At 38.4% G+C, this 14,202-nt stretch overlaps 2 protein-coding genes across 2 annotated transcripts; one reads left to right on the top strand and one right to left on the bottom strand.

Moving 5' to 3' along the window:
* The first annotated feature begins 1,379 nt into the window (after positions 1-1,379).
* Positions 1,380-6,373, top strand: LOC141641204 (uncharacterized). Its single transcript, XM_074449875.1, has 6 exons — positions 1,380-1,869; positions 2,245-2,697; positions 3,240-3,514; positions 3,557-4,477; positions 4,638-4,861; positions 5,137-6,373. The coding sequence occupies exons 1-6, from the start codon at positions 1,380-1,382 to the stop codon at positions 6,371-6,373; spliced, it is 3,600 nt and encodes a 1,199-aa protein (XP_074305976.1).
* Positions 6,374-10,301: 3,928 nt separating this feature from the next.
* On the bottom strand, positions 10,302-12,203 carry LOC141641205 (uncharacterized). Its single transcript, XM_074449876.1, has 4 exons — positions 11,446-12,203; positions 10,996-11,399; positions 10,831-10,947; positions 10,302-10,609 (listed from the first exon to the last, which is right to left on the bottom strand). Exons 1-4 carry the CDS (start codon positions 12,201-12,203, stop codon positions 10,302-10,304), a joined length of 1,587 nt encoding a protein of 528 aa, XP_074305977.1.
* Between the last annotated feature and the right edge of the window lie 1,999 nt (positions 12,204-14,202).

Consider the following 14,202-nt stretch of genomic DNA (forward strand, 5'->3'; position numbering starts at 1 on the left):
ACATTTATTTCGTGACGGTATAAAAACTGCCATAAAGCAAGCTGCCTCATAGTCTGTTTTCTCTTTGACACCACGCCAGCTTGCTTTATGGCAGTCTCAGCAGGGTTCTCACTCCTCTGATTGGTTACGTGTAGTTCCTATCTCGGGGTTGGGTCAGACTATGAACGGGAGGACTTACCGTAGTGTGCTTGGGTATCGTCTGGGTGTTCCGTTATTCACGGTATCTAGGCCATGTCCTGCTTGCTCTCGGGTTTTTTCTGAGGATGTTTTTGGGGACCACGATGTTTCTTGTACTGGTACTGTGGGCGTTAAACATTGGCATAATCTCGTCCGGGACACTCTTTTCGACATCTGTTATAGATCTGGTATTACTGCGGGAAAGGAGGTTGATATCGGTTTGGTTGATGGGCATGGTGGCCCTCTTCGTCCTGCGGATTTGTTGCTTTATTCTTGGGACAGAGGGCGTGATATGTGTGTTGACTTAACAAGGTCTTCTCCTTTGACTCAGACTGGGTTGTCGCTGATTCTGCTCAGCGTAAGTGTGCTAAGTACGAGGATTTGTGCGCGGCAGCAGGTTATGGTTTTCTTCCTTTCTCTTTCTCTTCACTTGGGGAGCTGGGTTCGGATGCTGTTGCCTTGCTCAAGCGGATCAAGAAATTCTCGGTATCTCAGGATGCGGGGGCTCGGGTGGCCGCTTACATTTTTACCAGACTTAGCTTTGCTGTTGCTAAGGGTGTGGAAGCCCAGATTGTCTCTCGGCTCCCCACCAATTTCATGTAAACTTTTATTTTCTTTTTAATGATAGCTGCGCGCATCCTTTCATAATAATAATAATAATAATAATAATAATAATAATAATAATAATAATAATAGTAATAATAATAGTAATAATAGTAGTAATAATAGTAGTAATAATAGTAGTAATAATAGTAGTAATAATAGTAGTAATAATTATAGTAGTAATAATAATAATAGTAGTAATAATAATAATAGTAGTAATAATAATAATAATAGTAATAATAATAATAATAATAGTAATAATAATAATAATAATAATAATAATAATAATAATAATAATAATAATAATAATAATAATAATAATAATAATAATAATAATAATAATAATAACAATAACAATAACAACAATAACAACAATAACAACAATAACAATAATAAGAATAACAATAATAACAATAATAACAATAATAACAATAATAACAATAATAATAATAATAACAATAATAATAATAATAATAATAATAATAATAATAATAATAATAATAATAATAATAGGCTGGTTAGGAGAGGGTTTCTCTCTAGGATTAAGGCGATATTCCGGCGATCTTGATGATTTCCGGTTAATTTCTTCTGCTCCGGCCATGGAGCGACCTAAAAAGATAGCTATTACTGTTCTGCAGCCTCAAAGGGGTAGATCGGGCACGGAGGACACTCCTTCTACTCCAACTGGTAACCCTAATTATGTTAACACTTTGATTAATAGAGCATTAGATAAAACTATGTATGCTCGTAGTATTAGGCAAACTCCTCCTGGGACTGGCTCTCTGGGACGAGGGAAAAGTCCTCTTGTCTCTGAAGCAGCAGGTGTTACAGTTCCCACTGCCTCTTCTCCGGTTAAAGTTGTTTCTGCGGTGAAAATTGTTCCTTCAGCATCTAGTCTGAGTACTGATGGTGCCCAGACTGTACCTCTGGCATCATCTTCTGGTACTGTAACGGGAGTGACGGAACCTGGCTCTAAGAAGGTCACGTGGGTGGATAAAGTTTCCCAATCTGCAGTAGGTATGGAATTAAGGAGCATCCATGATTCAAATCAGTCGGGGGAGGTGGTTATTGAAGTGAATGATGTTCAGAGTGAGTTAGATTAATGGCAAAACACATTAGTAGGACAATTCTTAGGTGGTAAGCCTTCAATTGTTCAGGTCAAGGAATTTGTCAATAAGCAATGGAACCATGTCACCAAACCATCTGTGCTCTATTTCAAAAAAGGGTGGTTCTACTTCCGCTTTTCTTCAGTGGATGACATGAACAACATCTTAAGGGGTAATACTTGGAGTTTGAGTGGTCACTCACTCCTTCTAAAACAATGAACTCCTCTTTTCCCAACTCAGTTGGACACAATCTCAAAAGTGCCTGTTTGGGTGCTTTTTCATAATTTGGACCCTCACCTCTGGTCTGCCTCTTCTCTAAGCAAGATAGCTAGTAAAATTGGCACTCCTCTCTATGTAGACCCTGTTACCACCAATAAAGAGAGGTTATCTTTTGCTCGTGTAATGGTGGAAGTTGACCTCTCTGGACCCTTGCCTGATAATGTGGTTATTAACTCTCCTTTTATGGGACAAATCATTCAGGATGTGGAGTATGAGTGGTTATCCTACTACTGTACTCATTGTAAGAAGTTGGGACATGAAAAAAGAGTTTGCAAGCAACTTAAACAGAAGGCCAAACCTAAAGCTGCAATCTCAGAGCCCAGCTGCTCTACTGATGGACATAAGGACACTGAGACAGATAAACTAGCTCAACTAGTGGTTGAAACTGTTGCTCAGAAAGTGGTTGATCATGCCCTTGGTAGCATGGCACTAACTCCTGTTTCAGGTGGGGGTTGTCAGCCTGAGTCAGGGGTCACTGCCCATGTTCCCTTGTTGGCTAGTGAGAGGGCTTCCTTGGACCATCCGGAGCATGGTGAGTCAAAGACTCCATGCCCAGCTTCGGCTCTGCCCAATAGCTCATGGACCACTAGTCAAGAGCTGGATCTTAATATTCGGTGGTGATCGAGCGAAGCGCCTCTCGGGATCCAATACTGTCTCATTAAACCAGTTTGGTATTTTGGGAGATGTTGTGGAGGGACTGAATGAACTTGTTACTGTAGGTGCTGCAACAACAAAACCTGGCACTGTGATCCATCAACTCAGTATCCCTAAGCCTACCTGGGCTGAACAGGAGGTTAGTGAGGCCGAAGACCCACCCCCACTGCATTCGCCATGAAAATTGGGGTCTGGAATATTAGGGGAATGAATAAGCTTTTGAAGCAATCAGAGGTTATTTCTGTTTTTAATAAATGCCACTTAGATATTATGGGTATAGTGGAAAGTAGAGTCAGGAATAAGAACGCTCTCTCTATCCAGAGAAGGACGTTTAAACAATTTTTTATTTTGGACAATTACTCTTCCCACCTAAATGGTAGGATCTGGATCATTTGGAAGGATTCTTCTCTTAATGTTCAGGTGCTGAACAGCAGCAGTCAGTGGATTCATCTCTCTCTCTCACTCATGGGTCTCATGTTGTCGAGGCTACTTTTGTGTATGGGTTTAATCAACCTGCTCAGAGGTTACCTCTCTGGGATTTTTTGGTTAATAATGTTGGTTTCACCAATCCTTGGATTGTTTTAGGGGATGTGAATTGTGTGCGTACTACTGAGGAAAGAATCAATTCTGACCCTCCAAATGCTGTTGCCATGAATGAGTTTAATGAAGCTATTGCTAGTGCTGGCCTTGCTGAGGTTAGAACTTAGGGCTGCTGTTTTACTTGGACTAATAAGCAGGATTATGCGGATAGAAAATGGGTGAGACTAGATAGGGCTTTGGTTAATGCTTCTTGGTTCTTGGTTTTCCCTGATTCCTATGCTGAGGCTCTTACTGCAGGAATTTCTGACCACTCCCCGCTGGTCCTTACTCTTGAAGCAAGTACTCCTCCTAAGAAATACTCCTTCAAATACCTCAATTGTTGGAGTCAGGATCAGCAATTCCTCCCTCTTGTTCGTGCTGAATGGGGGACTTACATTAAGGGATGTGCCATGTATAAGTTAGTTCAACATCTCAAACGGTTAAAAGGAAAATTACGTGGTTTGCATAGGGAGCACTATGCTAATATTACTGCTAAAGTGAAAAATGTGCAGCAACAGCTTCAAACATGCCAGGAAAAGCTCCAACTTGACCCTCATAACAGAGCACTTTGCCTGGAAGAGGAGCACCTTAGTGAAGATTATTGTAAATTTAAAACTATTGAATTGAGTATTGCTTTCCAGAGAGCAAAGGACTTTGATATAAAGATGGGTGATGCTAGTACAACATACTTCTCTTCAAAGGTAGCTGCTAGAAGAAACTCTTCTAACATCAGGAAAGTTGTTGGTAATCATGGAACTGTTTGCAATGCTTTCCCTGATATTTCCAAGGCTTTCTTAGATTATTATATCAGTTTGTTAGGGACTGCTGGGAATGTTACTAAATTTGACTCTTCCATTATGCCTAATGGACGTATTCTGACTCCTACTGAAGGTAGTACTCTGTTGGAGCCTATTACCCCTGCTGAAATCAAGACTGCCCTCTTCTCCATTGATGCTAACAAGAGTCCAGGGCCAGACGGTTATTCATTTGGGTTCTTTAAGGATGCTTGGGACACCATTCATGACAGTTTTATAACCGCTATCCTGGATTTTTTCAAAACTGGCAAATTATTAAGGGAGGTGAACTCCACTCTCATTACACTCATCCCCAAAGGGACCTCCCCAAACACAGTTATGGATTATCGGCCCATCTCCTGCTGCACTACCATTTATAAGACTATCGAAGATTCTTACTTCTAGGCTTCATAAAATTATGCCACACATTGTGGGTTTGGAGCAGGCTGCCTTTGTTGCTGACAGGTCTATTTTTGATAACATCATGCTCGCTAATGAGTTAGTTCGAGGATATGACAGAAAATATAAAACACCCAGATGTGTTGTCAAAGTTGATATTCGTAAAGCTTTTGATACTGTAAATTGGGAATTTTTGAAGGCAATTCTCCCACAGTTTGGCATTCCTCAGAAATTTTGTGACTGGATCATTTCCTTGGTTACTAGCACCAGGTTTTCATTGAAAATTAATGGAAGTACTGAAGGATATTTTGAAGGGAAGCGTGGCCTGAGACAAGGGGATCCTCTTTCCCCCCTCTTATTTGTTCTCTGTATGGAAGTCCTTACAAGAATTTTTAAAGGGCTCAAGAAAGCTTCATAGTTTAGTTTCCACCCTAAATGTGTCAAGCTGGATTTGACTCATCTAATCTTTGCGGATGACTTGCTTGTTTTTGTTAGAGGGGACCTACCTTCGTGCAGTGTAAAGTCTTCTCGGATCTTTTTTCTAGTTACTCTGGGTTGGTTCCTAATGCTAGCAAGACCAACATATACTTTGCTGGGGTTAGGACTGATGTGAAGTCCTTGATCATTGGTGATACTGGTTATGTTGAAGATAATTTTCCATTCAAGTACCTTGGGGTTCCTCTACACTCCTCCAGGCTCACTAGGGACCTTCTCCAACCTCTTCTTGCAAAAATCACTAGCAAATTGGGGCACTGGACCAGTCTTCAGCTCTCCTATGCTGGCAGGGTGAATCTACTAAACTCAGTTATATTTGGCATTGAGGCGTATTGGTGTGCCATTCTGCTCCTACCTAAAGGAGTTATCAAAGCTCTGGAAACAGAATGCAGGAAGTTCCTTTGGGGCTCTGCTGCTAACAGGCGTATGTATTTCTTTAGCTGGAACAAAGTGTGTAGGTCTCGTCAGCAAGGTGGTATGGATATAAGGGAAGTGCTTAGCTGGAACAAAGCATTTATGCTGCAGATGTTCTGGAAACTCTGTTATAAAAGTACTACAATCTGGATGCAATGGTCCACTCACTATATTTTCAAGCTCCAATCTTGCTGGGATCTGGATGCTGCTTCCTGTGTTTCTCCTCTTTGGGCTCAAATTCTACGAATCAGAGATGAATTTGTCCAGAAAATGGGGTCTTCAGGTGCAGCTAAACATTGCTTCCAAAAATGGATGGTTATGAAAAAGTTTCCTCTCCACGAGGCTTATCACTGTTTCCATGGTGTGCATCCTGAACCAAAATGGATGCAACCCATTATTGATTCTATTGTTATTCCTAAGCATGCTTTCACTGCCACTTTGGCTGCTCATCAAGGGCTTGCTACTGTGGATAATATTTGTAGGAGGGGAATGGCCATAGTGAATAGATGTACACTCTGCTACAGTGCTGCTGAGAATACTCAGCATTTATTTTTTGTGTGTCCATTCTCAAATGGAATCTTGCAGGAGGTTTTGGTCTGGCAAGGAGTTACTAGACGGGTTCTGAGTTTGAAGCATGAGATTTATAAGCTGGCTCTATGTCGTGGGAAGCTTTGGAAAAGGAAAATCGCTTGTTGTGCGCTTGCTGCTACCATTCATCACATTTGGCAGGAGCGTAATGCTAGGATTTTTAAAGGTGTGAGACGTACACCTGCTCAGATTCTAGCTAGGATAAAATATGAGGTGTGTGTGCAGTTTTCTGCCTGGCAACGCGGGATTGATACTGACCAACTCCTTAGCTTGCTCGTAGGTTGAGGTTTCTATCCTATAAATTGTTTATGTAAGTTAGTAGGACGAGTTGTAATCATTCGTTTCTCTTTTTCTTAATGAGAATTGCTGACCTTTCTCCAGAATAATAATAATAATAATAATAATAATAATAATAATAATAATAATAATAATAATAATAATAATAATAATAATAATAATAATAATAATAATAATAATAATAATAATAATAATAATAATAATAATAATAATAATAATAATAATAATAATAATAATAATAATAATAATAATAATAATAATAATAATAATAATAATAATAATAATAATAATAATAATAATAATAATAATAATAATAATAATAATAATAATAATAATAATAATAATATTCTCTGTCTCAAGCGGATTCAGAATTATTCTCTGTCTCAGGATGCCGGAGCGCGCGCTGCTGCTTTTATTTTCACTAGACTTAGCTTTGCTATTGCTAAGGGGTTGGGCGCCCAGATTGTATCTCGGCTACCCACCAATTTCCTGTAAACTTTTGATTAATAAAAGTATGCGATATTTATAATAATAATAATAATAATAATAATAATAATAATAATAATAATAATAATAATAATAATAATAATAATAATAATAATAATAATAATAATAATAATAATAATAATAATAATAATAATAATAATAATAAAAAGAGAAACTTTCCTAAAATAATACTACATTACTACTATTTATATCATGCTAGCCTATTCATATATCACTTATTCACTTTTACAATATCACATAAAAGTTAGAGGGAGAGAGGGGGAAATACAAGGGAGATAAAAAGGGAAAAGGGAATTGAGCAATCAATTTGGGGATTTTGCATCTACTTCTATTGGATTGAATCTTTTATTTTGTAAGTTCATCGTTAATCTTTCAAAGATTTAATATTTAATCTTTATAAGCATGTTTTAAGTTTTACTTCATCACCTAATCATGTCTAGATTAAATATAATCATCTATAGTTAAATTTGTGACGATTTTATTAAAGAATAAACTTACAACAATTCTGTAAATCTGTATGTTGTCTTAAACGAATTATCAGATCATTTTAAAGTTGTTATCTTCGAAGACGTAAAGAATAGACTTAGGTTATTTTTAAGTCTAGTTTATGCCTGTAAAATTTCGTACCAATTGGCTTTGTAGATTTTCTAGAATAAATTTGTTATGAACATATCGACGGAGAATCCGCAAATTCACTAGTTTTCTAAAGCTTATTTCGTAAACCTAATTTATAATTGAAATTTAGTTGGGTCTTTTGCATACATTAACTTTGAAGAGTCTAGATGATGGTAGGGATTGGAATTTCTGCAAAATCATATGTTAAACCTGGTTTTTTTTTTATATTTTTTTGATGACGAGGGGGTTGAATCTCCCCGGGCCCATGCATTCCCACACCACCACATGGACCATGTAAGCCGCCCCCTTCAGGGGCTGCAGTGGCCAAGTGATCATCGCCTTGGCTGATAGTCGAACCTTAGACCTCTCAACTCCCGCATTTTTGCAAGCTTTAAGGTTTAACGCGGCTAACACTGGACTAACACCACTTGGTTAACCTGTTTTATGAATCAATACTTTTTATACGATGGAATTCATCAGTATTTATAAATCTTTCAAGAAAACCTTGATAAGTCTAGAATTTGAGAAAAGTCTATTTCACAAGAACTGTAGATATGTGTCTTAGGGCTCCAACCCCAGTGGTCTTGCATTGTGGATTTTTACTGAATTAATTATGAATTTTATAGCGAGACAGAAGTGTGCTGTAAAAGGTGGACTTAGAGATTCTGCTTATGAAGTTTTCAAAAGGATTAGGACGTGATGGGCATAGGATAAGTGCATGATTAGTTGGTTGGTTATGTAGTAATTGAACATAATTATGTTATGTACGTGATGGATTTGTAAAGGATCGATTTGATTGCTTGTGTGACTCGTGTGACTCGAAAATTTTCTATCTAATAGGATAACTACTCAACTCGTGTTATCTTTGTTGGTTTGTGGAATTTACAAAAGAATTGTGAAATTGGAGGGATTAATGGATGTAGATTATATATTGTTGAATTGTTTATTGTTTGATTATTTATATTGGAATTTCGTTTGAATTGGATACCCCAACCTCGTGTCTGAGATGATTTTTATATTGTCATGCCGTATAATTGAATACCTCAACTTCTGTTGGGATAGTGAATACCTCAACTTTGGTTGGGATGGTGAATACCTCAACTTCGGTTGGGATAATGAATACCCCGGGCCTGGGATTGGCGGGATGAACGGGTGTTTCGGGTGATGAGCTCAGTTGTATTTGCATAGCATATCATATCATGCATTTTCATTTATTTCATCTTGTATTGTTGTTGGTTACTCCTACTTAACCTCGTGGTTGACCGTGTATTCGTGAACACCTGTGATGAACCATAATTGAGGAGCAGTGTGGACAGGTACTTAAGTTTAGCTGACTTGGGAGCTTATGGGAAGGCGTGAGGACTTGGCCAGTCTACCTATAAGTTTAGACCATATAAATTATTTAATAACTTTATTATTTCCGCTGCGAGTTTTAATTAATTTTATATTAAGTTTTAGTTTGGATAGTTTGTAATAAACATGTAATCGCTAAATTTTATTTAAAGTACTTTGGTTTGTTGTACTTTCTTATTCACTACCTTAGGAAACCGAGATGGTAACGCTCTCATTTACATGGGATGTCTAGCTAAAAGGTCCTGAATAAATGGGGGTGTTACACTTCATCTTTTAACCTCATCAGTGACATAGCTATGCATAGAGAATGCACATTCTTTCTTCTCAACGCATCAGCCACCACATTAGCTTTCCCTTCATGGTATATAATATCCATGTCATAGTCTCCTATGAGCTCCATCCACCTCCTCTGTCTCATGTTCAACTCCTTTTGAGTAAAGATGTACTTTAAACTCTTGTGATCAGAAAATACCTTAAAGGTCGCCCCATATAGATAATGTCTCCATATATTGAGAGCAAAAACAACTGCACCCAACTCTAGATCATGCGTCGGGTAGTTCTCCTCATAACACTTCAACTGCCTAGAAGAATACGCAATGACTTTCCCGTTCTGCATCAACACACAACCCAACCCGTTCTTCGAAGCATCTATATACACCTCGAAATTCTCACTCCCTTCAGGTAAAGCTAAGACTGGAGGTGTGGTCAAACGCTCCTTTAATGTTTGAAACGTCGTCTCACAATTGTCGTCCCAACAAAACCTGTTCTCTTTCCTCATCAAAGATCTCATAAGTCTGGCTATATTTGAAAAGTCTTTCACGAACCGTCGATAGTACCCTGCCAAACCCAAGAAACTCATGATCTCGGCCACATTCTTTGGCGCCTCCTAGTTAGACACTGCCTCAATCTTGCTGAGATCAATAGCTACACCGTCTTTAGAGATCACAGGGCCTAGAAAGGTCACTTTCTTTAACCAAAACTCACACTTAGACAACTTAGCATACAATTGGTTGTCACGTAGACTTTGCAACACCAATTGTAAGTGCTCCTCGTGCTCCTCCTTTGTTTTGGAATAGACTAAGATGTCATCTATAAACACCACCACAAAATGATCTAAGTACTGGCTAAAAACCAGATTTATCATATCCATAAATATTGCTGGCGCATTAGTCAACCCAAACGGCATCTCCACCTACTCATAGTGACCATACCGTGATCGAAAAGGTGTCTTTGGTATGTCTTCATCTCGAATCCTCAACTAATGGTACCCCGACCTTAGATCAATCTTTGAAAAGACACCAGATCCACTAAATGGGTAAAAAAGATCATCTATCCTTCGTAAAGGATACTTGTTCTTCACTATAACATGGTTCAATTCTCTGTAGTCGATACACAGCCTCAAACTCTCATCTTTTTTGTTCACAAACAAGACTATTGCATCTCACGGCGATACACTAGGTCTAATGTACCTCTTGTCCACCAAATCCTTCAGTTGTTTCTTTAACTCATCTAACTCCTTAGGAACCTTACGGTACGAGGCCTTAGAAATCGGTCTCGTCCCTGGTTTTAACTCCACACTAAAGCCGATCTCTCTCTTTGGCGGTAAGGCCGGTATGTCATCTGGAAAAACATCTGGAAACTCTCCCACCACTGGAATCTCAGTTTCTGTCGGCTCTACCATGCGGGTATCTTTCACATGGCAAAGTATCATAGGACACCCCATCCTCAAGTAAGATTTCAATGTCACCACTGCAATCACTTTGACTTTAGGTTTGACAACAAACCCACGATAAGACACACTACCCCCATTAGGACCTCTTAAAGAAAATTTCTTTTGGTGACAGTCAATTCTAGCCTTATACTTACCCAACCAGTCCATCCCGACTATCATCTCAAAACCATCCATAGGAAACTCTAACAAATCAACTGGAAGATCAACTTGCCCAATAACCATGGACACCCCTTTATACAGTTCCCACAAGACACTGACTCCCCAAACGGTATAAAAACTTCATCTTTTACAAATACAAACTCCCCCAAATCCATAGACTTAGCATGACTTGATGATACAAACGAGTGTGACGCTCCTGAAACAAACAAAACAAAGGTAGAAACGTTTCTATCAAGTAATGTACCGGTTATCACTTGTGCATCATCCTCAACAGCTTGCATATCCATCATGAAAAGTTTGCCACTGCTCTTTTGACCACCTCCTTGCACTGTACTAGCTGAAGTGGTAGGCTTGACAGCTGACACTTGATTATTGTTAGACGTAGTTCGCTGATAAGAATTACCACCATTGCGGTTGAAACCACCATTGTTGCTCTGCCCTCCTTGGTTATTCCATGACCCAGTTGGCCGGTTACTAGCATAGCTATGCGTCGGTCCCTGAGAAAAGCTCCCTAGAGATTGTCTCTGAATGCCCCTCCCCACTGCACTAGTACACGCATGCCTCTTGTTACCAAAACTGCCACAGTTGAGACACGCGATACCCCAGCTACTGCTACTACCGTGAACATGCCCATATGAAGGTCCTCCACTGAAACCAGACCCAGAAGAATAAGCCCTTGTCTGATTGTAGTTACCACGTTGTAACCAGATTGGCACCATCACTCCCCGCCTTCTTCATTTCCGAGCCCTTCTCCCAATTTTCTTTGGCCATTTCAACCAACCTCTCGGCCCGTCCAGCTCTGTCATAGGCCTCCTTCACATTAGTAAGAGTCCCCGCCGGTAGCTTCTCCATGATCTGGTAAGTTAGCCCCTTCTCAAAACGAAGTGCTAAGTTCTCCTGACTTAGCCCCATATCCTCAGCATATGTTGCCTTCTTGTTGAACTTATGATAGTACTCTGTCAGTGTCATGTCCCCGGTCATCTTAAAAGAATCGAACTCAACACATAGCTTGCTACGAAGATGCTCAGGAACAAACTCCTGCCTCATAACTCTTTTGAACTCGGACCACGGAATTGCAGTATTACTCTGCTTCATGTAGATGTCTAAGGTACTGTCTTTCACCTTATTCCACCATTCTCCGGCTGAATCCCTTAGGTAGAACGCAACTTGTTCCACCTTAAACTCCCCCGGACAATGTACCACCCCAAGGATATTCTCCATCTCGTGATGAAAGTTCTCGAGCAGAATTTGCACACCTGTACCCATATAGTTAGTGGGGTTTAAGCGGGATATGGCAGTGCTCATCTTGGCTAAGTTTACCCCAACTTCCTTATCTTTCCCTATCTTCTTGAGGGTCTCAATGAGCGCGTCTTGATGTTCAATCATTTTGGAAATATCCTCAACGCTCATCTCTTGATCCCTAAAATACAAACCCGATCTCCTTGGCGGCATATCTTTGAGCTATAAAAGGGAGATAAACGTAAGCACATAGCCTACGGCTCAAAGCAAATATGACCCGCACAAAGACGAACTCAATCGAGTAACTTACACACTCGATCGAGTACCCCAACTCCAGAAGCTGACCAGAGCTAACATAAAACATACTCGATCGAGTCACATACGTACTCAGTCGAGTACCAGACACTAGATAGAGTACTCCCCTTAATCGATCGAGTAACACGACTCCAGTAGCTACTGCGCAACACATAAACGTACCCACCCGATCGAGCTACATGTAACACCCGCGAATTTCCCATTTTGACATTTAAAATTTATTAAACCCTTTGATAACTTTATTTGATATTTTTGAACTATTCAATTTAATTAATTCTAATTCAAACACGATTTTTATAAAAGTAATGTATAAAAGCTCATTTATATAAAAATAAGTATTTTAGTCGGACAATAATAATAGTGACAGTAATAATATTAGTTTCCGTCTCAAGTTAATATAGACTCGAGACATTTTTCCGTCTAGCTGTAGACCGTCACATTTCCACTTCTGAGACTAATCTTTTCTCGACCAATCCTATATCGACAACACGCTCACCTACCTCTTACACTCTACTTTTAAATATCTTACATATTATTATTACATATTATTATTACATATTATTATTATTATTATTATTATTATTATTATTATTATTATTATTATTATTATTATTATTATTATTATTATTATTATTATTATTATTATTATTATTATTATTATTATTATTATTATTATTATTATTATTATTATTATTATTATTATTATTATTATTACTACACTACCCAGTCCCCACCCTTGCTTTTCCCTTTCTCCTTCGTGGAATCAACAACAAAAAAACAATATCAAGCAGTAGCAGCAACACCATCAAAACCCCCCTTTTAAACTCCGATTCTCTTCCGATTCTCAACCAAATTCGATAATTTTTGCACCAATAGCTTCCTCTTCTCATCCTCCTTCTCTGTATGTAAGAAAGAGCCAAGCTTTTGTCCTATTTCAGAACGACCGTCTTACAAGGGATTTGGATTTTGGTCTAATTTCTTCCATTTTTGGGTTTAAGGTCATCCTCTGGCGATTCCTCTGTCGTTTAGGAGAGCAAAATGGTAACGGTGATAGGTTACTCAGTATTTTGTCAATTTTATTTGTTTACTCGACATTTTGTCAATTTTATTTGTTTATATGTTGTAGTTTACTCTTGTTATTGTTAAAGTTGATTCGTATTTTGGAGTATGACTGATTGGAGACCGGAGAATGATGATAAACTGTTGTATTTGTGTCGTATTTAATCTGTGTTGTCATGTTCTATTGGTATAATTGGATTGGAAAGCAATGATTAATTGCAGTGTAATACGGACTAAAACTTATGATTGAGCAACTTCATTTAACCCTCTAGAGGCTTTCTAATATGCTGAGGTTGTAGGTTTGAGTGTCTTTGACCATATTAGTTTGTACTTCAATTTTAGTTGCAGTAAAAGCTGTATTTTTAATTACTAAATGGTGATTGAATGATATTGTTAGCATAATTGTTAAACCGTTGTATCTGTGTCATCATATATCAGATGCTTTGGTTTGTTTCAGTCGTTATAAAGGTTGATTTATGTCTGGAGTATAAGTGTTTGGATAGTGATGATGAGTTGATGTATCCGTGTCATTGTATTCGATCCTCACTGCCCTGTTTGTTCAATTAGTAACTTAGTATATACGCAGTTGACATCATATTTCGGAATGGTATGGTGTATGCTTGTCGGAATTTCTTACATTCGTGTTTCGTATTAGCTAGTTCATTTGTTATCGGTTTTATATTGCATTGTTGGGACTGTTTTAATGTGCTGAGCAGACAGTTTTAAGGACAGTTTTGGGTACCTTCTTTGGTCTGGTTTGTGTAGTGTTATGGGAAGTCGGAATGGACGGATTAAAAGCTGAAATTAAGACTGATACATGTTGAATTTAGGGGATGGG

Source organism: Silene latifolia, chromosome 2 (assembly GCF_048544455.1).
Source record: "Silene latifolia isolate original U9 population chromosome 2, ASM4854445v1, whole genome shotgun sequence".
Taxonomy (NCBI): Eukaryota; Viridiplantae; Streptophyta; class Magnoliopsida; order Caryophyllales; family Caryophyllaceae; genus Silene; species Silene latifolia.